At 34.9% G+C, this 17,204-nt stretch overlaps 1 protein-coding gene across 1 annotated transcript in view; it reads right to left on the bottom strand.

The window, feature by feature from the left end:
• The window catches only part of VPS13A (vacuolar protein sorting 13 homolog A), a 114,804-nt gene that overhangs the window by 29,078 nt on the left and 68,522 nt on the right, over nt 1–17,204 (bottom strand). Inside the window, exons 51-59 of the mRNA XM_031054352.2 lie at nt 13,020–13,148; nt 12,272–12,405; nt 10,941–11,070; nt 10,413–10,648; nt 8,212–8,365; nt 7,243–7,389; nt 6,570–6,651; nt 5,235–5,304; nt 4,609–4,714 (exon numbers count right to left, since the gene is read on the bottom strand). Coding sequence (XP_030910212.1) covers nt 4,609–4,714; nt 5,235–5,304; nt 6,570–6,651; nt 7,243–7,389; nt 8,212–8,365; nt 10,413–10,648; nt 10,941–11,070; nt 12,272–12,405; nt 13,020–13,148 — 1,188 coding nt within the window. The remainder of the gene's footprint in view (nt 1–4,608; nt 4,715–5,234; nt 5,305–6,569; nt 6,652–7,242; nt 7,390–8,211; nt 8,366–10,412; nt 10,649–10,940; nt 11,071–12,271; nt 12,406–13,019; nt 13,149–17,204) is intronic.

Genomic DNA, 17,204 nt, shown 5'->3' with positions numbered 1-17,204 from the left:
ATACCTGATGGGCAAATTGTAATCCCCTATAACCAACTCTGGAAGTTAATTCAGGAAGAACATAATAAAACTCATTGGGGTGGCAATTCTTTATATAAACATTTAGTCAAACAAATTGTACAAAGAAATCTATACACCACAGTTCAATCAGTGACAAAGCAATGTCAGCTATGTCTTAGGAATAATCCTAAAACTGAAAACAGAAATCAAAGTGGGACAACAGGGAGAGGAAGTTACCTGGGACAGCAGTGGCAAATAGATTTTTCTGAACTACCAAGAAAAAGGGGTTATCGATATTTGTTGGTACTAACAGATACTTTTTCAGGCTGGCCAGAAGCATTCCCTTGTAGGATAAATAATGCAAGACAAGTGATTAAAACATTATTAAATGAAATAATACCTCGTTTTGGAGTACCAGCAGCAATTTCTTCCGACCGGGGTTCACATTTTAATGCAAAATTGTTGCAAGAAGTCAGCAAAAAATTAGAAATTGATTGGCAACTGCATGTACCATACAGGCCTCAGGCCAGTGGGCAAGTAGAAAAAATGAACCACCTGATTAAACAACAGATTGGTAAAATTTGTCAGGAAACGAATTTATACTGTTATCAAGCATTAACGCTGGCTCTATTAAGAATTCGAACTAAACCTCGGTCGAAAGAAGGGGTTAGCCCATTTGAGATTTTGTATGGAAGACCGTATCAGTCTCAGTTTAAAGGAGAAAGTCTTCAGGAAGTGGGGGAAGGCTATCTCCGACAGTTTTTGATCAATCTGGGAAAAGAATTGGAGGAGATAAATAAGAGAGTAGCAGGGACAAGAGCAAGAGGTTTGGATTATCTGATTCACCCTTTCAGATCTGGAGACTGGGTTTATGTTAAGAATTTTTCAGGAGATCCTCTACAGGAGAACTGGAGTGGACCGTACCAGATATTGCTGACCACCTTTACAGCAGTGAAGATAAAGGAACAACCTGCTTGGATACATGATTCAAGAATAAAGAAAGCACCAGAACCAGAGAAGACATGGCAGATCGAACCTTCAGGACCCTTATGTATGAAATTGCGTCGGTCATAATTTGGACTCATATGATAACTGGTGCACAAGCTTGGAACCAGAACTTATACCTGAAATTAATGCAAAATGTCACTGATGTTTTTAATCGTAGTGACTGTTGGGTGTGTGCACAGTTGCCTAAATCAGGAGAAAGCCTGGAACTCCCATTAACTGGAGTTCCAATTTCTAACACTGTTTCATGGACAAATCTGTGGGTGAACACTAGCAATTTGTATTCAAAGGGAAGGTTGAGATTCAGAATAGTTAATCCTAATCCAGGTAATAAATATTACACCTGTGCACAAAGATGTATTACACCAGGAACCAAGGTAGGAGACCATACTTGCTTAAATGCCACAGATGTAGGTCACCATTCAAACTGCAATCACACTATTAATATAGATGGTATCGTAGTTCAGTGGTGACCTGTTCCTAAAGGGAAAGGATGGTATTGGTTATGTGGAGAAAATGCTTATAAGACTTCACCCCCAACTGGAAGGGGGCAGGCACCTTAGGTGCTGTAATACCCAATTTTACTATAATTGACAGATATCCTTCCGGAACCTGGATTAGAAGTTTTGTTAAACAAATTAAGTGAGGGTTTAACCCTATTATTGAACGGCACACTGCATTTCATAATTTTGTGAGAGGGTTAATTCCATCTTTAGGAGTAAGTGAATTAGAGAAAGCAATTGTAAATATCTCAGCAACCATAGAGGAAATGGAAAGTAAGAACACTGATATAGTCCAAGCAGAACAACAAGAAATAACCAGCCTATCAAAGGTGGTATTACAAAACCGAATGGCCCTAGACATGTTATTGGCATCACAAGGAGGGGTCTGCTCTATAATCAATGAAAGTTGTTGTTCCTATATAGACCAAAGTGGCAGAATTGAAACAGATCTGGAGGAAATCTGGAAACAAACAAAGATATTTTATGAGATGGCTGTGGATGACACTTCCTGGGGTTTTGAAGAAATATGGGAATAGTTAACATCATGGTTACCTAAGATCTCCTGGTTGAGGCAACTGGTAGCAGGAATATTGTTATTAATTTTTGTAATATTGATTACTTGTGGTATGATACAATGTTCCCTCTGGTGTTGTAAACGATCTATGATCAACTATGAAGATTGGAAGAGACATGAAATCAAGCATCAAGTAGAAATGGGAAGGTATTGTAAAAAGACTTTTGATGGTAATTGTAATATATAAAATGTTGCAAAAGAATTTGCAAAGGGACAGAAAAAGGGGGGAATTGAAACAAGGGGAACATAAAATCACAAAATGGAATATATAAACCTTTAGAATTAGTTTTAAGTAATGTTAAGTTCGATGGCTTTGTAGCAGTAGCAGTGGAAAGTTACTGAGGTGCTTAGTACATAGAAGAAAAAACAGAGTACAGATAGAGAACATACTAGCATAAGATAAATCGTTATAGTTAAGGTAGTTTTAAGAAAAACAGTCTAGAAAAACAGGACGCAGGGATAAGGAGTATCTGGGAATAGCAGGTGTCCAGGATAGGCTATGGGTAAACTAACTGATAAGTAGGAGGACAGGGGGACTATTATGTCTCTGGTGCCAACAAACCAACTAAACTGGTGTAAACAGCTACTGCACATGCTTCAGAGGCTGCCAAGAGTGATTAAAATCGTTGGAAGAAGTAAATGACCCTCAGAGACCACCACCAAAATTCTGTGCGCATGCGGGGAGCTTTCTGGAAAATGATGTAATCCATACGTAACCTCATGAATATGTATGTATGCCCGAGGGCTATATAAGGATGGCTTGTGTAGCAATAAGGGAGACACACACTAGGTGGAACTATCCCCCATGTCTCTCGGCGCCGGAATAAAGAATACCTGCTTGTCAACTTTAAAACTTTGTTGGCAAGTTTGTTCCTGGAGTTTTCTCCGAATCACCATCAACCCACCAAAAAAACAAAACCAAAAACCAACTTTAAAATAACAACAATTCTGAAGTTATAGTCAGAAAAGACTTAACTAGTCAAAGAAGTTTTATCTGAAGTAATGTGACAGGTTCTATTGGAACAGTAAGTCCAGATACCACTTTTCTACTTAAACAAGCAAACAGTCAGAGCACTAAATATTAAGTAGGGATAAAATCCTAAAACCATGCCTTGCAAATCCACTAAAAAAAAAAGTGCAGAGGAGGGCCTCCACTAATTTCTGGATTCAGTGGTTCAGCTAACAATTTTATCTCAACTTACCATTCGACTGGAAGGGGATAAAAAAAAAAAAAACACAACCATGTAGTTTTTCCACTACAATACCATACATTGAAAATTAAGGTAAATTCTTCAAACTACCACAATAATCTAGAATTCACTGGTACACCTGGTTTAAAGCAGATTTAACAGACTGTATGCCCTAGAACACTGCTTAAAACCACTTGTTTAGTTACATATTTCCACACTTGTTCCACACTTCCTTCTCATTTTCTGGAGCAACTTTTTAATATTTTCTCCTTATTTTAGTATAAGCCCTGAGCAGTAATGCCTTCTTAATCTCCAACGTTTAGATACGGGGAAATACAAGCAAAGTTACCCTTCCAGCATACCTTTCACCTGACATACTAAAGATAGCTTTTAACACCCCGTCAGAAAGGACCTTTTTACTCTACTCATCCAGGCAAGTCTTTTATGCAAATATTTCCGGTTCATTTTTCAATAGTACCATTTCTGAGATAGAGACAAAACCAATACACTTTCTGCTACGTAACTTACTATGTTTGTTGTGTACTGACATCCAAATTTCAACACTCTTAACAGGAAGAAAGCCAAATATACATCGTAACTGCATTGCATCTATTAAGCTTACCAACTTTTTGGTTTTCTTTGGTGAACCCAAGAAACTCTGGCTCCTCTGTTGCTTTATGATTGTATCTAGAGTTTTTATTATTATCTCCGAAGCAGACTACCTTGCAATTTGTATTACTGTATTTAGTTTATGTCTACTGTTGCTATGTACAAACTCCTCCCATTATCCCTATACAATAATATACTCCCACTGCCCTTTCCTCTCAGTATCAACATGTCAACTATTTCATCTTCCAAATGAATTATTTTGCATAAAACTGCCACAGACATTTTTCATTTTCTGATCGACCTCTATCTCAATTACTTTTACATTCTCTTGGTCTCATGGGCAGACACGTTTCAAAATTTTCTGAGATTTAATTTTTACTTTTTTGAATAAGATACACTAAGGAAAAAATCATTATTTTCACTTCTTTTCCATCTTAATTACCTGATCATTCCTTCAGGCATTAGTAAGACCAAGTAATCTAGAACAGCACTAGTTTCTTTTCAGAAGGTTCTGAAGCCTTCTTTGCATATCATGCAAGGTGAAGATACGAGAAAGAATTGCCCCTGACAACTGTAACTCTTAAAAACATCACAGGTGCCTACTAGCCCCAGACACAGCAATTAATCAGTATTATGAACACAGAAGACTAAGGGTTTTTTTAATTTTTAAAATACAAGTTTCATAATTATAAACTTTAAAAATCTTTAAAAAACAAAATGTTTCTACCTGTTGGTCACTCAGCACATCAGTGCGTGTAAAGAATTCAACCAGTGCATATAGGAAACCAAGGTCTAACCTGAGATCCATCTCTTGAATCAGGACCTTAAAATACCTACACAAGAAATAAAACTCAGTTATTATGGTCTTTTGCAAAAATGTGTAACATACAAAACTTAATCTAAAGTATTCAGGACACATATATTGAATTCAGGTTTTTTGGTTTTTTAGGGGTTTTTTTTGTTTTGGTTTTGTTTTGTTCTTTGGTTTTTTTTTGAGAAATTTACCACTGCTGATGGAAAGAAGGCTCTCCACAGTGGTGTAAGATAAACGCAGTTCCTCTAACCAGAACTATTTTAATCAAGTAGCAGCATTTAGAACTGTATATAGCACTGTTTTTATTAAATTAAGACTAAAAATATGCATTTAAAAGACACTTTAAAATCCTTGCTTTATTCTGCAATTATGTGTATAATGGAGGGGGCTGACTTTTATCTCTAAGTGCTCTGATCTTTCTGAGAAAGAGTTGGTGTAAAACTATCTAGCATTACATTCACCCTTATAACAATTTTAATTTTAAAGCTTCATTAAACATGATCAATAGCAGAAAAGATGGAATATGTCAAAATACTTACTTAATATGAGATATTTCTGAATGTCCTGCAGTTCTCATGACAATACTGACATCAGTAAATGGTTTTGGTGCTATAAAGTTGTAAAACAAGAGGAGATCAGCACAGATTTTATATGATAGAATACCTTTATATTTTTTAATATGAAAATGTCATACATGTTCAGGATTTTCTCAATCCTGTAAAGTAGAATTACATAATGGATATGACTGGCAAACAAATACGGAAAAAGAGCAGGAACAGAAAGAAACAGGAAGACAGTGAAATGAAACATCAAAATTGCATTTCACTGATTTATGAAAATGTGACATTTTTTATTGAAAAATTAATACTGATCTGAATCTTAGATTTATATACTTTCCCTAGTCATAGAATAAGGGTTTCCAATGCCTGATACAAGTATTAAAAATAAATAATCTGCAAATTTATGCACTCTAATTTGAAATTGACTGTATTTAGAACAAACATGTAACAGCTTATCTTCTGTAGAAAACTCTTAGCAGTATTCTGTTTCAATTGAGAATGCCTTTTGACATTACAATGGTTTTCCAAGTGACCTTGCACTTAACAAGTTAATGAAAGATATTACCTGATCACATAGTATACTGACATTAAGCTTTACGCTCCAAATAATGGAGAAGTCTTAGAAAATAGGCAAAATATAACTTGCCATGTACAGAGCTTATAAATGATTCCTCACATAGCAATTCTCAGCTTAGATCAGAACACATTTCTTATTAGTCAAGATTATTTCAGATAGATTACTAGGTTGTCTACTGCGTGCAAGAAAAAAACTCAAAATACCCAACATGATTAAGGTAAACAATTTATTTAGGGCAGTAGGGAAAATCACATTACTAAAGATGAAAACTGAATCCTCATTGCCCCAGAACTCCAAAGGCAGGTTATACAGAAATGGTGCAACAGATTCACTACCATTAAGATAGGCAACAATTTAATCATTTGTTTTCAACAGGCAACTCTTCCATATTAGTCAGCATTAAGTTTCAGTGTGGTCTGAATGCAACCACTAAGAGTCCCTTTTAAACTTAATGAACTTTCAAATTGCATTCTCCAAGAGAACGGAATTAGTGTGTCAAGAATATGTGCTTAAAAGGTATAATATAGAAGGACAGGAAAAAAATTTTGTTTTCTTCTGTTTTCTGTGTCTCTTCTTTTTAAAGCAAGCTGCTTCTCTATCTCTAACATTAGTATTTGTTATCTGTAGTGAGTAAGCTTTTAAAAACTTCATCTGATAAAACTGACATAGTTAAATTCAGTACAAGCAAGTTATCTTGCAATTTCAGAAGTATGGATTATGTTAAACTCAAAACAAACCTGAATCCAAGGTGATGGACTTTGGAGGTTTAATAGGATAGAACACAAAGGGAAATATGGCTCCAGGAATCTGGTTTTGTATCTAATAGGGGGTAAGGATAGCACAAGTTGCAGCATGTTAGCTTTTCAATAGTGAAATATTTCAAAATCAAGAATTACAAACATTACCTGTAGTATTCCACCAACTCAAAACCAGAAAAAGAAAAGCTGCTTTTGTGGTTCAAATTATCTCTTCAAAATTAAATCATCCAATCCCAAAAATCTAGAAATGCTTCTATAAGTCAGTGTTAATAATAAATGGTCCACAAAATTTTTGTGAAGGATTTGGTTTTAACAGCTTTAACATATGCACAACAATAAACCATACCTCTCGTACCTATGATTCTACAATTTTGTTTTTTGCTGGTTAATAAAGAAAAGCCGTAAAAAAAAGCATGGAAGATGAATGGTAAATGTTTTTCCTAAACAGCCATCGCTGTCTGGATTTTTTTTCCCAAAATTGTGTAAGTAGTATTTACACAGATTTAGAAGCAGTGCTGTAAAAGCCAATGAGTACAATTAAATCCAAAACATAAAAAAATCCAAACAACTCTAAAGCCAAATCCAAGTTTCCATGGAAGCTGCTTTTATTAATAAATAAGACAGTGGGGTTTTTTTTTTCTACAAAACTTACCTGTATCCTGTAAATTTGAATTCTGACAGATTTCTGATGTGCAGATGAGCTGTATTCTACTTTTAAAGCTGGCAGATAATTCCTTCTGATAGGAATTTCATGTGGTTGTTGAATTTTCATATTCATTCCATTAGGAGTTAAACACACCTATTGTATTATTGAAGAAAATTTAGAATGCTATGTGTTTCAAAAGACTGCTTTTTAAAATATACTGTAAAGTGTACACTGTTCATTAACATTGTAAAGACAGCTTAGCAGAAAAAGTTTTGCAGCTTTTAAGTTCGATGTCATAACTTTATTTACAATGATCTAATTTTGCCATAGATTTCAACAGAAGTAAAACTACAAAATACTGCATTATTTGGGGGACTGCAGTTTAATATATGGCTTTCTAGAGTAAAGGCAGAGTAATAGAACAATGGTCAATGACAGACAAAAATTGGCTCATTTACCATTTACTCACTGGAATTGTGTTGAAGGTATCTATAACTTATCTAGCAATAAGGACAGCAGCCTTTGGAGCATAATGTGCTTCTACAGTACAGAATATTTTCTGGAATCTTTTAATATTTATGTGGTTGAATGACACAGTTGATTTACCCCACAATAACACACTTGAAAAGATTCTGCACTAAAACAAACAGATTGAAGACTAGCACCCTGCCCACCTTCCCAATGAATCAAATGCAAAGCTTCTTTACTATGGTTTAAGGGTAGTCCCTTCAAAAATGTTACACTTCAACTTCAAAGACAGATGCTAATAACAAAGTTTACAATAAGCTTTTAAACGTTTCGGGAGGTTTTTTCCAAAGATTTTTTTTTTCTACGCAGAGATAAAGAGGGTTTTCAAAAGGACTAGGTAAATCAATTTTCACAATTTTCACTGGAAGTTCCTTCAAAGATAGCAAAACTGACGTATTATCTTTTTTCTGCATATACATGAAAACAATAGAAAACTATTAGTATTACCAAAACATTTGATTCCAGCTCAATAATCTTATTTTCTGATGGAGTTAGCTCACTGTAATCTTTGAATTCTTGTTCTAATTTATCAGTCTGCTTAACACTCATCGGTCTCCATCTTGACTTCTTCTTGGGTTTTGTTTCCCAAACCACATCAGAACTTCGAAAACAAAACAAAGGAGCAACAGAGAATGATTAGCTACTTCAAAACAAGTTTCACCTACCATATCATGGCTTTTAATAGGTTAAAACTGCAGAATGAGAAACTACATCATAAAGAACTACTGTAGTAGATAAAAGTGACCCAAAGCACCCTCTGCCTTCTTGGTACTAAGTGAAAGCCAGTCTCTCCAATACAGTGCAAAAACCAGAAGTTATTAGCGTATCTCCCTGCTTTAATGAAGATGGGCATGTAAGGACACTTAATCAGAAAGCTCAGTTCCAACAGCACTGCCAGCCATTATTCTTCTACAATGAATAGTAAAAACTGTGAAATTACGAACTTCAAGTTGAGATTAAATGTCTCTTGAACTGCCTCTTATTTTTGATGGCTAGTTTCTTCACTCTTTCCGTCTAAATCAATAGATGGTGATTTTGGTATACATGTATCCTCTACCAATTTTACGGTTTTGGGTTGTTTGGGTCTTTTTTATTCTTTGTGGGTTTGTTGGGGTTTTGTGGGCTTTTTTCTTTTTTGTTTGGGTTGTTTCTGATTTTTTTTTAATTTGTTTTTTCTTTTTTTTTTCTTAAAAACTGTATACCAAAAATCATTCTATTGTCTCTTACTTCTTTTATGAATAAAACATCAAAAAAATTAACTGTTCTTAGATGGCACTGGACTCTTTCTGCTTAATGCCACTGCTTCTGCAAGAAACTCGTGTTTGATTTCACCCAAAGGCACACAATAGGGCACAAACCAACACTATCAGACAGGTGGAGGCTGTTTCCCCTTTCCACAAGTTACTCTATAGCCCACAAACACAGACCTCCACACACAGCAACCTTAACCAATCCCTTTTAGCTACATCTCTGCTTGCATTGATACATCAATGGCAGAATCACCAAAAAAAAAAAAAAAGTGAACTAAAGGGCAAAACAACAGCTACAAAATAGAGTACTAGCTTGAAATTGCTGGGAATTTTCCCTTATTTTCTTCTTCCCCCAACCCCACAATATGATGCCAGAACTACCATGGTGAAACTTGTTTCTGCATCAAGTTTGATACAAACAAAACCTGTTATTTTTGTAACAACACAGTCACGAATGGGAATGTTTTGGAATACAGGGTTTTCTTCACTGAAACCAGGGAATAATCTGTTGCCTTTAAAAAGAGCTTTCAGGAGATTGATATCCACCCAGGTTTTAACAAGAAAACAGTAAGTACTGCTAGACTACTGACTATGAATGACTGCTTACAAAAAATAGATTCAGTGAAATCTCAACACTACTTTTGAACCTGGGCAACTGGCTGCCACTTTTAATGGAGTATTCCAACTGTCTAGATAGTTTTCAGAGCTCAGTTTCGCAGGTGAGGGCAAGGATCGGGATTTTAGTTGCAAATAAGAGATGTGAATGAGTATACATGTATGTGAAGTTTTTTGCTTGTTTGTTTTGCAGTGTGATGCAAAGAATCAAGAGGAAAAATCCTCACTCTAGCAACTTAAGAGCTGTGAATATATAGAAGTACGTCTCAAGCACTACATAGTTCCTTTTCTGCTTTCCTCTGAGATGTTATAGTAAAAACCTAAAGTATCAGAGCCTTGGAGTCACCATAATTTCTCAATCAAAACTAAAAAGAACTGCAAGCCACTACTGCATCAGAATTTTCAACACAGAATTCAGCACTTGTTTCTTCAATAAAGACCTAAAAATCCACTTACACAAACTACCCACAGACCTTATTCCTTAAAACTCTACTATGATTCCCCAAAATATATGGACAGGAAGCACTTCTTTTCAATCTACTGGGAGTTTTGCCATCCAGAGTTTCAATTCTGTGTAGCAAAACCACATACATCCAGTTATAGAAAGCATACACATTAATATAAAAGAGTGAAAACATTTCTCTTTACAACAAGAAAATATGATTACTTAGTTCTAAACACCCTCACCCAGACCTCTTTTTCCTCTTCAATCACACCCAAAATTTCAAAATTAAATTCTGTGAAGTTAAAAAATTTTAGACGGTTGGAGACAAAAGAAGTTACCTTGTAATTCCAATGTAGGACACCTCCTGCTTTGTATAATTATTTACTAACGAAATTCCAACATCTTGCAAAGAGAGAACAATTTCTTGCTCTGCTAGTTCTGCTTTTACACTTTCATAAGCCAATTTAAATACATTCACATTATCAGTTATCAGGACAATGCGCTGCAAACCTTCAAAAAATGACACTAAATAGACCACTTTTCTACAGTCCAGGCTGAGTGTTTCCATTTTGTCCTATGAAAAAGAGAAGAAAATTCTTTATTCGTCATTCTACTACTACACAAGTAAATCCAGAAATCTTAGCACGATAATAGGCAACATTTTTTTTAGAGGTACAGGGAAATTATTAAATTAGGAAGTTTTACAGCAGTCTCACACACACACACTTCTGAAGACAATGATGCTGGCACAAGCTCCAGAAAACAATGTTGTTACTGTCATACTCATTGCATATAGAATTTCACACATACACTGCTGAAAAGGATACTAAATTAGTATTAAAAGGCACTTTAGAAAATAAACGTACCTCTTTCGGTGTGATTTCCTCAATTCTATTTCCACATTTCCATTTCAATTTTCTAGATCCTGCTGGGTCCACCCAAGTATACAGTACTGCCTTATTTGGCTGAAGACAGTCTTCCAATTCACTAAGGGAACTAGAACAAATGTTAAAAATTAAACATAAAATTAAAATGTTAATAATCTTTTTCTGTGTCCGTGACATCTATATTCTAGCATTTCAACAATTTTTTTTAATAATGAAAATGAAAACATTCTGCATAAAAAGACACACAGAACCATACTCAGTAATAAATAATAAACCCAGTACTTATACTTCAAAATACATATATATACTTCATCAATAAAGTATACACAGTATATTGTAATTACTTATTTTCTTCCCCACTTGTGATTAACAAGGGAAATAGTAAGTAGAGAAAAAAGACAGCGGAGTTTGCAAGCTGAAAGGAAAACTCATTATTTGTGCTGCCTGATTATTACTATTCCAAGAAAAGTGTATTCAAAATTCATTGTTTAGGAAAGGTTTCTCCTATATGATCTGCTGAAGGGAAAACTGCAGTGTTTAGTATATGGATGCAGGAGATGTTTGCAGACAAACATATTTTAAACTCCATTCTCCCTCACACAGAGTTAAAAACTGGCAGAACTGCTTCTACAGGTCTCTGAAAGAAGTCTACCCCAGGAGCGGAAGTGGAAAGGGAACTGCTAATCTCTTCTCACTGGGATCCAGTGATACCACATGTGGTAATGGTTCAAAGCTGTGCCAGGACTGGACATAAGGAAGCATTTCTTTACCAAGAGTGGACCAATGCTGGTACAGGCTTCCTAGAGAAGTGGTCAATGCCCACACCTGTCAGTGTTTCAGAAGACAATGGCCTTAACAACATGCTTTAACTTTTGGTCAGCCCGGAACTGATCAGGCAGTTGGTCTAGATAACCACTGTAGGTCCCTTCCAACTAAAATATTCTATTCCTCAGAGTTAATTACAGAAGTTACATATATGCTTATAAATTTATTCTAGGGATACCCAAAATCCAGGTAGGTACCCCTATCAGGAATGTAAATCAATGTAAAGGACAAGGCCACAATATTCATATAAAAAGAGAACAGAGAGGCTCCTTTGCTCACAAAACAGCTTTTTTACTTGTAGAAACAGACACCTAGCACTAAATAATATTCCTCCATTAACCATTCTCTTCAATTTAGAAAAAGAGATTTATTTTTTTATTGCTTTGACAAACTTAGGGCATCTTTAGAAACAGGCATACTTACAATAAATGAAATAACAGTTCACATTTCTATGTGCAGACATCTACTCTAAAATACTTACATACCTTTGTCCATACTCAATGATTTCCTCTTTAGTATGGTTTATTAACAGAAATGGAGCTGCACCATCATGGTAATTAGCAAAGGTAATCACTGTAGAATGTTCAGTCAGGTTAACATCCACTGTAATTCCTCCAAGCTATCAGATACAAAAATTACAAAGTAAGTAACAGTGGAATTCATTTCTAATAAAGCAAATGTAATTTAAATATTTTTGGAAGCTTTTACTGTCATAAGATAAAATCACCAAACAATCAAACAACCAACCTGTTTTAACATACCTTTAAAGTATTTCCTGAATGTAATTACTAAGTAAAAGACATTGCGCTTAGTAATCAAAAATATGGAGAAATTCTGTACTGTCAAAATTTAGGCTGGTAGTAGAGGAATCTTCAACCATTCATATATATTAATGCCCTCCAAAGCATTCTACTTTAAAAACATTCACATATTTTAGAATTACTGCTAGATGAGACCATACGCAACACAGAAGTAAATTCAGTGGAGCTGCAGTTTCTTTGACAAGTAACTTCACATTAGTTCTAAAATAACATGAAATACTTATTAGCCTACTTATATCTGTGTGTATACACTCCAGATAGTGAGTATGAGGATGACAATACAGCTGCACATACATGATCTTTTCCCCAGCATTTTTTTTCAATAGCTGATTGTATGGGAAGACAGAAAGTTCTGAGAATAGAAATGAAGCAGTCATGTTGTTTTATCTGATTAATGAAGGCAACCATTTACCTTGTTGTCCAAATGCAGTAGCAGGCAGTTTTCCTGCTTATCAAAATTTATCTTCTTTGGGAGGACATTAGAATTTTCGACTCTAACAAGCAGTTTGTTGGCATCGTTTTCAGGCCAAAAGGGAATGCACTAAAAAAACCCAAACAGGCATTTTAAAGTAAGTGGGAAAATAAACTAGATGTTAAACAAAATTCACTTTAGCCCAAAGTTCATCTACTAAAATTCTACCCAAAAGTGTAGTGAGTGGGATCAGAAACACTACTGAAACCCTTAAGGTAATACTTACCTGAACACAGTAAATTGAAAGGAAGTAAAAATTAATTCAGACTACATTGAAGATTCAAAAGATTTAAGGAGATAAAAATGAAAACAGTAAGACTTCATATTCACGTGAAGAAGTAGATTTAAAATGGATAATGTATTTGCAATCCAGAGTATAAAGCTGAGCACAGCTACACCACCAAAACAGACAAACTTCAACAACAAAAAGGCAAACAAAAAATGCTCCAAAAACCAAGCCAAACAACAACAGCAACAGCAATCAACAAAATCTCTTGCCAAATAAGTATGAATTACAAATCAAACTTACAGTGACAATGAATGACAAAAGGGGATATTAGCATAATATACCATGTAACTTGAGTATGCAGGACACCAGTGTACCAGATATTCATTCAAAATACTATATATATACCTATATATCCACGCACACATATACACACACATATCTACATGTGGGTATAAAACATTTAAATAAAGTATGAAGCATTAGGCAGCTAAATCAGAGAGTACTTTCTGCTAGTCACACCTGACTGAAGTCACAGCCCTTCTTGGTTTAAAAATCCCTCAGACAATCTCTTTTTAAACAGTTTACACAAATGGATAAAATGAGGAGGCAAGGAAGACAAAAATTTTAATTGTAACTAATGAAAAGTTTCCTACTAATTAAGAGGGTCCTGCCACAGTAGCAAGCTATGATTAACAATAATTCTCAATCAGCAAGAGCCAGTCTAAGTAGATAAACCACTTTTCCTGTATTTCACACTGTTCACCTGCAACACCCAACACTTTTGGAGCATCTTTCTCAGACACAGTTTAAGAAATGAGATGTTTATGTTAAATTGCATCTGAATCCTAGAATTCAATCTTCAGTGGTGAAAGACTAGTTCACCAACTTACCATGCCACTAAGTTCCCTTTCCCATTGTTTCTCACACCACAGGAAGCAGGAAGACAAAGGAAAAAAATATAGTTAAACAGCAAGATTGAAGATTATCTACACCGTGTATCCTACAGACAAAAGAAATTCAGAGTTGTGTTGTAAACTAGCATAAAACACAGCAAGTAAGTCTCAACATAGAAATTTACAGAGCCCAAAGAAAATTCAAGGAGATTCAGTCAACAGTAAATGAAAGTTTATAATCAAAACCAAAATAAAAGAATTGGCTAAACAAAAAGTTACAGAATCAACCAGAGAAAACTAAACCATAATTTTTTTCAATGATCTTTAGCCACAGAATGTGTTATAAAATGATGCTGCTTCCAAATGTTTTACCACATATCTGCTAAGTGCTTCACTAGATACTATATTTCTACAACAACTTCCATTCCATAATAGGATGTTTGTATTTAACAGTGGTCTCATGTAAAGTCTTCGGCAATGTTTTCTTTCTTTCTCTAAGGATGCATGCTGGTCAACTCACTTGCACTATACCTAATTCAAAGGACTACCCTTAACAAGCCATTTCATACTAATCACCATTGAACGACTTCTGTTACAGCCTTCTGAAGAACAACAAATTTTTCTAAAAATAGTAATTAAAGATTCTGATAGAGTGACTGCTTTCCAGACATGGAATATGTCCACGAGCAAATGAGATCTACATAATAATTGCTTTTTTCCCTCCGAGAAGACAGTCTACCTGTCACTAAGAAAGAAAAGTGGATAAAAGCTACAGCAGAAGGAAGGACTCTGCTTAAAATGACAAAAATAGAGTGAAAGGAAAAAGGTAGCAAACTGAGATATGAATTAACATTTCAACAAGCTTGGGTTTTCTTGAAGATTAACCAAATGTAAGAGAGTAATGTGAGAAACACGTAAAAAAAAATCACAGGCATTAAATAAATAAATAAATCTAGGCTAGCTGGACAGCAGTTCCATATCTTAAGAACAATATCACATGGTAACTTGGTTTCTGGAAATCATGGTAACAGTTTCTGGATGCTCCAAGATAGAGCAATAGTGGCCAGACTCTACCTAACTTTAGAAGAGATAACAGATATACTGGATTGAGCACTGGGTTACAGATGGACAACCTTGGCAGACTTAACTGTCATAACATAGGCTTTTAGACTGTTTATCAAAAGGGAAAACATCTACACCATGTGAAAAGGCAAGCAATTGTTGAAGTGAAGTTTGGAATCATTTAGGAGGAAATAGATTCCTCTGTTGACTTCTGCTACTCAATTTGATAAATTAGCACATCGAATCTTTCAAAAGATTATCAGCACTCCTAATATTTACAAAGTCCTCCTTTGATACTTGATAACTGAAAGGAGACCAAGATCAATTAATACAATTATGAAACACCTGAAAAACAATGATGATTGTGGGACAAATCAGAAAATTTTGCAAGGATATTAACAAAACAACAACACAGAAAAACCACAGATTATATATGCAGTAACGTATTTAAACTTTCAAAACTATTACCTCTGAATAGTTCTCTTCAGAAAATTTCAGAAGTGCTTGTAAAATAACTCAATTTATTCTAGTAACAGCTCTTCATCAAATACAAACCACAAAACCAAGAACTAATAAAATCTGACTATATTTTCTCAAAATAAGAAGTCAGATATGAAGTGGCCCATACTATTACATGTGAACCTTTGTCATTTCAGAGCTTTATCAATGAACTATATGAGTCACCAGGCATGTAAGGAACCCAAAAAACTATGTACAGTCAAACAAATGTTTGGTTCAGAGGAAAGAGAATACAGGTGTAGGCTTATGGCTAAAAGTATGAGTAAAAGCAAAGAATCTTATTTTAAAATAATAATAAACATTACAGGAAGCTGAACTGACTTAAGACTCTTCAGGATCTAAACATCACTGTGTATGCTTAAAAATCACAATGGAAAAATGACTACAAAAAGCAAGTGAAGTTGTATCACAATCATAAATTGAAATAATGATATTTAAACAGTATTTCCCTTCTGTAATAATTACATACAAAATACATACCTAAGGAGCATGTGTTGAAAGCAACAAAAACGTAACAAAGATCAGATTACAAATCTGATTTAAAATACTCCTTTAACTTTGGTATTTTAGTTTGCAAGCATTTTAGGTAATCATTTGGAGTACTTACAATACCTCAGAAATGCAAGAAAGCCTCCAACTGCACCATCTGATAAGCTAAACTTTTGTCCCTGCTTTAGATACACTCTCTTCAAGACACACAGGAAGGGAACAAGGGAGATTTCACTCTTACCAGAAGGCAGTATGGATCACTTTCAGCTTTCATAGACCTTCAACAGTACCCCAAAACATGCACTGTTCTTCCTATATGTCCAAAAGGAAGGCATGATGCCGCAAAACTCACCACACATACAAAACATAATTGCAATCCAGTGTGAACAGCCAGTCTACATGCCCTGTCTTAAAAGTCCAGACTTCTGTGGCATAAATGAAAATTCAAAAGCCACTTTCACACCACTTGTCCTAGGGGCCAATGATACATCTTTAGAAAGTATGCATTAAGCATTAAAAAACAACAGTGAGACTAGTCCCAGAACAACAGTTTCGAGCATTTGAACTGATCCACAAGAGGATTTTTCTTGCTACATGAAAGTGGCATCACATGTAGGACATCAACCAAACCACTCTGTAAGGTACCACTGCAAAACCCTGAACAGAAGTTCCTGTGTAGAGAGAGATAATATCCTAACAGTATAGGTCTTTTTCTCTTATTACTTATAATACAGATAACAGAGATAACATTCCAATTACAATGTAAACCAGTTTTACAGTATGTCCAAAAGCACCACTGAGAAAAAGTAACAGGACACAGGTAATTTATTGAATAAATACAATATACTCAGACACTCATTGAACACTGCATGGCTAGTTTTCCATCAGCGAGTATTCAATCCAATTCATTTAATAGGTTCCTTTATAAGTTTA

This window comes from Melopsittacus undulatus, chromosome Z (genome assembly GCF_012275295.1).
Source record: "Melopsittacus undulatus isolate bMelUnd1 chromosome Z, bMelUnd1.mat.Z, whole genome shotgun sequence".
Taxonomy (NCBI): domain Eukaryota; kingdom Metazoa; phylum Chordata; class Aves; order Psittaciformes; family Psittaculidae; genus Melopsittacus; species Melopsittacus undulatus.
This window is presented reverse-complemented; position numbering and strand designations above follow the sequence as displayed.